The sequence below is a fragment of the Sinohyriopsis cumingii genome, chromosome 2 (assembly GCF_028554795.1).
Source record: "Sinohyriopsis cumingii isolate HCF-2022 chromosome 2, ASM2855479v2, whole genome shotgun sequence".
Lineage (NCBI taxonomy): Eukaryota > Metazoa > Mollusca > Bivalvia > Unionida > Unionidae > Sinohyriopsis > Sinohyriopsis cumingii.
Window position 1 is genome coordinate 133,492,920 of NC_142962.1, and position 6,663 is coordinate 133,499,582.

The 6,663-nt window shown below is 35.2% G+C and overlaps 1 protein-coding gene across 1 annotated transcript in view; it reads left to right on the plus strand.

The window, feature by feature from the left end:
- The window catches only part of LOC149805870 (glutamate-rich WD repeat-containing protein 1-like), a 29,874-nt gene extending 24,809 nt beyond the window's left edge, over nt 1–5,065 (plus strand). The window contains exons 5-6 of the mRNA XM_089950598.1: nt 2,597–2,794; nt 4,722–5,065. Of these exons, the coding sequence (XP_089806724.1) occupies nt 2,597–2,794; nt 4,722–5,033 (510 nt within the window). The 3' untranslated portion in view covers nt 5,034–5,065. The remainder of the gene's footprint in view (nt 1–2,596; nt 2,795–4,721) is intronic.
- Nucleotides 5,066–6,663: the final 1,598 nt, after the last annotated feature.

A 6,663-nucleotide genomic window follows, 5' to 3' on the forward strand; every position in this document is an offset into this window, starting at 1 on the left:
TTTCTTTAAAGCAAAAACCTTGCTTCCTTCAGTAGTTCCAGTCCCTGTAAAGATTCACAGTCTTTGTTGTATCTATGCTGAGGATGATCAAAATTGCTTCATGCCATGTTAGCCTTTGCTGTTCTATTTGCCCACCTCAAAGGGAAAAGGAATGGTAGCAAAAACTTTTCCTCCCTTTTAATGGCTCTGTCAATATTTTCATAGTCCACTATTTTTAAGTGGATTGTTCTCAAGATCAAAAGGGACTTTTCATTCATGAAGATTAAAGTCCACAAGGTCCAGGCTGTTGCTACCTCATGGGCCTGGCTAACTTCTTGATTTGAGGTTATTATGAAAACCATGTTTTGGCAGTCACACATTACTTTACCCTCCTTCAACCTTCAGTCTTTGGCACACCAGAGCAAAGGCATATTTTCTTTGGGCTAACAGTCATAGTACAAGAAGTGGCAAGTTTATACCAACTTAACACTTATGCACATTCCTCTTGTAAGTTTGAATATATCTTTTTTCATGCCAGTTGTTGAGGCCATCAGCCACCCTCTGCACTGACTAATCCAACAACACAATAGTGACATGCAGTGTATCAGGGATAATAAAATGGAGCAGAACTAATTTTGTTAATTTTGATGATGTAATACTTACCTGTCATTATAACCAGTCTCACTCCTCCCACTCCGCTCTGATATGCCACAAGCAGATTGTGTCCCAGAAAGTGGACAGCTACTGCACATGGTCCTCTGACATTTTCGGGATAAACTGAGTCTGTTTTCTTTTCACATTTCAACTTCTGGAACATTCTGTCTAATGGGAGGATGGAATTTTCTTACATGGACAAGGGTAGATTCTGTCCTGAAAGTAAAGCAACTCACTAGCCACAGGTAAGTATTTACATCATTATCATCATTCTCGCTCTCTCTCTCTCACACACACATACACACACTCTCTCTTTTAAGTTTTAATTGTATTTAATCGGTATTTTAATCATTTGACATGATATTATTCAAAAACAGACACAAAAATTATGAAATTTTTGCTATTCCTCGTTTACCTCTTAATTCTGACACTTTAACCCTATTCTGGCTGGAGATAGAAGTAATTTTGACTAAATGTTACAGTCCATAATGGATCCTAGTTGATATTAGACTTCAGCGCAAATTTGGCATTCTGCTTCATTTTTATAACTCCTTGGCTGAGTTCAGTTGTCATTGATCTGTGTCATAGTTATAGCTCCTGATTGTCAGACAGACCATTTTTATACATGATAAGTCTTAAATATTATTGGCTTTCAACCAAATTTGGCACGCAGCTTAATTTTCTTGAGACTGAATGTTTATTGTCATAGTGATGCAGATTTACCCCATTTACTTTTGTTCTAATAATTTGATTTCAATTGTATGGGCACCTGTATATTGATGAGCCGTTGTCTAAATTTGTCAGTATGGTACATCGTCATTCACTGTAGTTGTAGCTTCTGAACAAATGACCAATCTGCTTTCATTTCTTCTTAGCAGCGCTTTTAGTTTTTATTGGAATGCAACCAAATCTGGTAGACTGCTTGATATTCATTTCATTTGACCTGAGTTTAATTGTTACCATTCTACATCCTCTTTTATAAAAGTTGTAGCTCCAGGATATTGTGCCCATTCACCTCCAGAAAGTGCTGCTAAAAACCAATTAATTTACCAAACTTCATTTCTGCACAATAACTCGGTTAATATAAATTGGAATATGTCCAGATTTTGTGCAGCTTGAGGTTTGGTGAAACCTTTGGATTAGTTCAATTTTCAGCATTCTTCATCATTTACCAGAGTTGCAGCCCATGATCATCAGACCTGCCCACTTTCTGCACAGTGACTTCTTTATTGGATTTTATAAACATTTAGTAGGCAAATTGATATTATTAGGAAATCAGCTGTTACATTGTAGGTGTTGTTTATGCAGACTTATGGCCCCTGATAGACTGATTGACATTCGTTTCTTTTGTAATAACTGTTGGATTTCAATCCGATTTGGTATACAACCTAATGTTGATGACACCTTAGCTTGATTTTATTTTCCATTGTTTGATCTGCATCATACTATCATGGAGTTATATTGGGACTACACACATTTGTTTCCATTAATTATTATTGGATTTTTAATATTAAAAAAAAAAACAGAAAGCTGCAGAATGTTGGACCCACATTTTGTATGCAGCTTGACATTCAAGAGACTTCACCAAGCTTTAGTGATCATCAATTTTCTGTGTCATCAGTAGTTTCTTCCTTTACAACTGTAACTTAACTCATTTACAATATCACAATTGTCACTTAGCTCTTTCTTGTACAAAACTACACTCTCCTACTGTCAACAACCAGCATCAGACATCAGTTGTTGTTATTATTATTACCATATATATTCCCTTATAAGATTAGTCCAGTTGCAAACTGCACAGACCCAGATCTGCCATCACATAATCCGCCAACAGAACTGGGTCTTTATACTATGGCAAATCAGGATCTGTGTTGTTTGCAACATAGTTGTCACCTACCTCTTTCCTGTACAAAACTACACTCTCCTATTGTCAACAGTGCTATTATTATTATGATTATTACAGGTATTTTCCTCCTGCTCAGTGGATAAGAGCATAAGGATATGGGATGCCAGAGCTGAGCCTCACAAAGCCTGCATGCTAACTGCACAAGAGGCCCATGACAGAGATATCAATGTTATTCACTGGAACAGAAATGAACCCTTCATTCTATCTGGTGGGGATGATGGGGTCCTCAAAGTCTGGGACCTTAGACAGTTCCAGGTAAAGCTGTGTGAAGTAGATATATTTGTTCTTTTTGTGATTTGATGGGGTCCTCAAAGCCTGGGACCTAAGACAGTTCCAGGGAAAGCTGTGTGAAGTAGATATATTTGTTCTTTTTGTGATTTGATGGGGTCATCAAAGTCTGGTACCTAAGACAGTTCCAGGGAAAACTGAAGTACATATATATTTTTTTGTGTGATAATATGTACTTTTCTTATTCGAGGCTGGAAGAAAATCAGCAAAGAAAGCTGAACTGTGAGTACCAAATCAAATTTTTTATGTGGACAATGACTTTAAAGAATTAAATATGCTGTAAAGTTTAGTGTCCTGTTTTGTAGTTGTTGTAGGGTTTAACGCCATTTTTCAGCACACGATAGGCTATACATGGCGGCCAGTATTAATGGTGGAGGAGGAACCCGGGAAAACCCCAGAAAGAACCACCGACCCTCGAGAAGCTACTGGCATGCTTTCTCACATACCCACATTGGCCGAATCCGAGACTCGAACCTACGCAGACAGAGGTGAGATGGCAGTGATCCGTAACGAAAGCGCGTTAGACCAATCTGTTTTGTAATATTTTGAAACCAGCTGCTTCTTTGTAGCAACTTTATGAGCACTGAAACAAACAGGTAGTAAATAATTGTATACTAAATTAGATAAATTATTATAGGAACATATGTGAATATTTTTATTTCTTTAGTTTTGCAGTGGTGTGTTATGTTTTTTCTTTCTGAATGTTAGCTCCTGCTTTTTTACTTCTTGTTACCATTCCTTTGCTCTGATATATTTGGTAAGATGGTCATGAAATCTGATGCATGTTCACACAATGTTGGCCTCTTACATTATATATGACATAAAGGCATTTGGAAAATGTTATTCATAATTTTCAGCTGCTTGAAGGATAGCCATGAAACTTAAAATTCCTAATTGTTTTTGCATAAATGAAAAGAATACCCATGTAACTTCTAATATTGCCACCACTGAGACTAGATTCAAGTAATATTTTTAAACCATTATTCATGTGAATTTCTTGAGGTCTAATTGTGCAGCATCAGTGTTGAACATATTGTTATTGCTGCTTTTCCCTCACTATTAATAGCATGGTTATGAAATTTTATGTACACATTTGATACGAGCTCAGTTTGACATGAGCACTCAGACAAAACAATAATGCTGTTAGGGATTGGTTGGTTGTGATTTGTACACATGCTGTTAGGGATTGGTCGGTTATGATTTTTATATGTGCTGTTATTGGTTGGTTATGATTTGTACACATGCTGGTGGTACTATTGATAAAGCCATTGAAGCTTCTGCCATTTGTTGTTGTATGTTTTTCTTCTTTTGTATTCTTTACTTTGGTAATTGTAGAAGTTACTCCATGAAATAAAATGCTTTTTTATATTTAAATATTTGACAGAGGCAGCTCCATGAATTTTAAATACCAGTATAAATTTTCTTTTTTTGTTACAAAAACCATGAAAATTGATACCCACGAAAATAATAAAATAACAGTCATTGCAAAATATTCTTTAATGCAGAACAGTCCAAAATGCCCTTGTCTAAATTCACTATAATTCCAAATTAATGTTTCTGTAATTTCAAAAAAGTTCTTAGTGTACAGACGTCCTCAAAAGCCCTCCAGAAAGGTATAAATGACTGCAAGTGCAAGATTTGTTCATTTGCATTATTTTCTTTTCATTTTGCATTTGATGTTCCAAAGAAAAAGTATAGCAGTTTTTAAATTTTCTGTTACCTTTTGGATAATATTAGATCTGATACTTTGTTTTACTAGAGGATAGGGAATACTTGTTTCATCATTCAGGCATGAAAAGTCCAATTAATCAGTGGACTCTGCTTGATAATAGTAACAGTGGTTAAATTTTGTTGATGGCAGAACAGTAAGGTCTGTTGTTTTGTTTTTTTGCAGCATGGCAAGCCAGCAGCTTCCCTTAAACACCACTTAGGCTCAATAACTTCAGTGGAGTGGCATCCATCAGATAGCTCCGTGTTTGCAGCATGTGGCTCAGATGACCAGCTTACGATTTGGGACCTTGCTGTGGAGAAAGATACAGACGCATCCTCTGGCTCTGAGTTGGAACCGGACGTTCCACCCCAGTTACTATTTATCCATCAAGGACAGACTGATATTAAGGAATTACACTGGCATCCACAACTAACAGGAGTGATTATTAGTACAGCTTTAAGTGGATTCAATGTTTTTAGAACAATCAGTGTGTGAAAGGTTGATTTTAAATAAAAGTATAAAATTCATGCTTCCTTCTGTTACGACTTTAGGTCTTAAAATATGTAACAGAAAGAATGTGAAAAACCAACATAAGTAAAATCAAGATGTGGTTTATTTCACTACAGTGCAAAGTGAAAATTCAAGAGACACTTACAGTTTTGTGAATTAAATTCCAAATAATCCTAAATGCCCTCTCTCAAGTTAAAACATACAGAATGTTCTGGATGAATTGTCTTGAATGTCTTGACACAATACAGTGATGCAATCCAGAATGTCTTTGAATGCATTTACAATAATCCAAAGTAGTGTGTATAAATGCAGAAGTCAATGAGCAGTTTAGTAATTCCAATGAATACTTTAAATAAATAATTCCTCCTGAATTATGTTTGATGTCAACAACATAACTGCAAACTTTGGTCATGGAACAGGATTTAATTATTGGTTTATCAAATCCATATTAATACACACTTAAACTTAACCCACATTGCAAAAGATATTGAATCATTTCAATGAAAAATTCCAATCTAATTGCAAAGTTTAATTTTGATACATGTATTGTGAATAGCTTGCTGTTAAGCACATTTCTTAAAATGGCCTTATTAGAGCAGATATCCTCATCGCATTGAAACCATTTCTCATAATCCATCTTTACAACAGTGTGATATATTTGTTTCGGTGATCTGTTTTATTTTCGTAATTATATTTCTATTTTCATTTTTATACCAAATATTTAGGTATTGATAATCATTTCAAGATACATGAGTAATCTAGGAATGACGTTGCAACTTGCAAAAATGGCTGTCCATATTTTTTCCAAACAGGTGAATCGCAAATTAACATTAAGTCAGTGTTAACCAGGAAATACAAGTAAATGCAGATTTACTCATTAAATGCATATGTTTATTTAACCATCAGTGGCATATACAAGTAATAAATTAACAGTCTGTTTCCCATACTGATCCCTACTGCACACATATAACAAACTCATAGTGTGCTCCCTCCTACAAAGCAATTTAAATAGAATGTATTCTTTGAATTTCAGGTCCATTTTTTTTATATAAACATGTTTGCAAGTCAATATTGATTGTGGCTTTTCAGACTTTTTAAACTGACTAATGGTGTTGGTTACAGGCATAAGAATTCAACTCCAAACACAAAATTCCTTACATCTTCAGAATAGACCCGAAACTGTGGAGGTGACTGGAGAAGTAGGTGGGGGGAGGGTGATAGTTTTTGTCAAAACTATCAGGATGCCAAGAAGATATATATGAAGTATCTGTAATGTGTGTGTATGTGCGTGTGCAGTCTAAGACAATATTACTGCCCAGTTGAAGTATTAATGTGCAAACACAGTATTTAAAAGTAGTGCTGATTTCAGAAATAGAAACAATTATCATAAATAATAGATTAGTCCTTACATCATGTTTTTTAATCATTGAATCTATCAACAGTTTGTCATTTATAGCTGTCGGGCCCCAAAGGATGCAAAATATTCAAACCTGGAGACAGTTTAGCTTAGTTTAGTTTATGAAATTGTTAACTGTGTAAACAAACATGCACATGGCTGTCAGCTCCAAATAAATTATATATTTCCAAATCTCTGTTTCAGAGGACACAGTTTTGT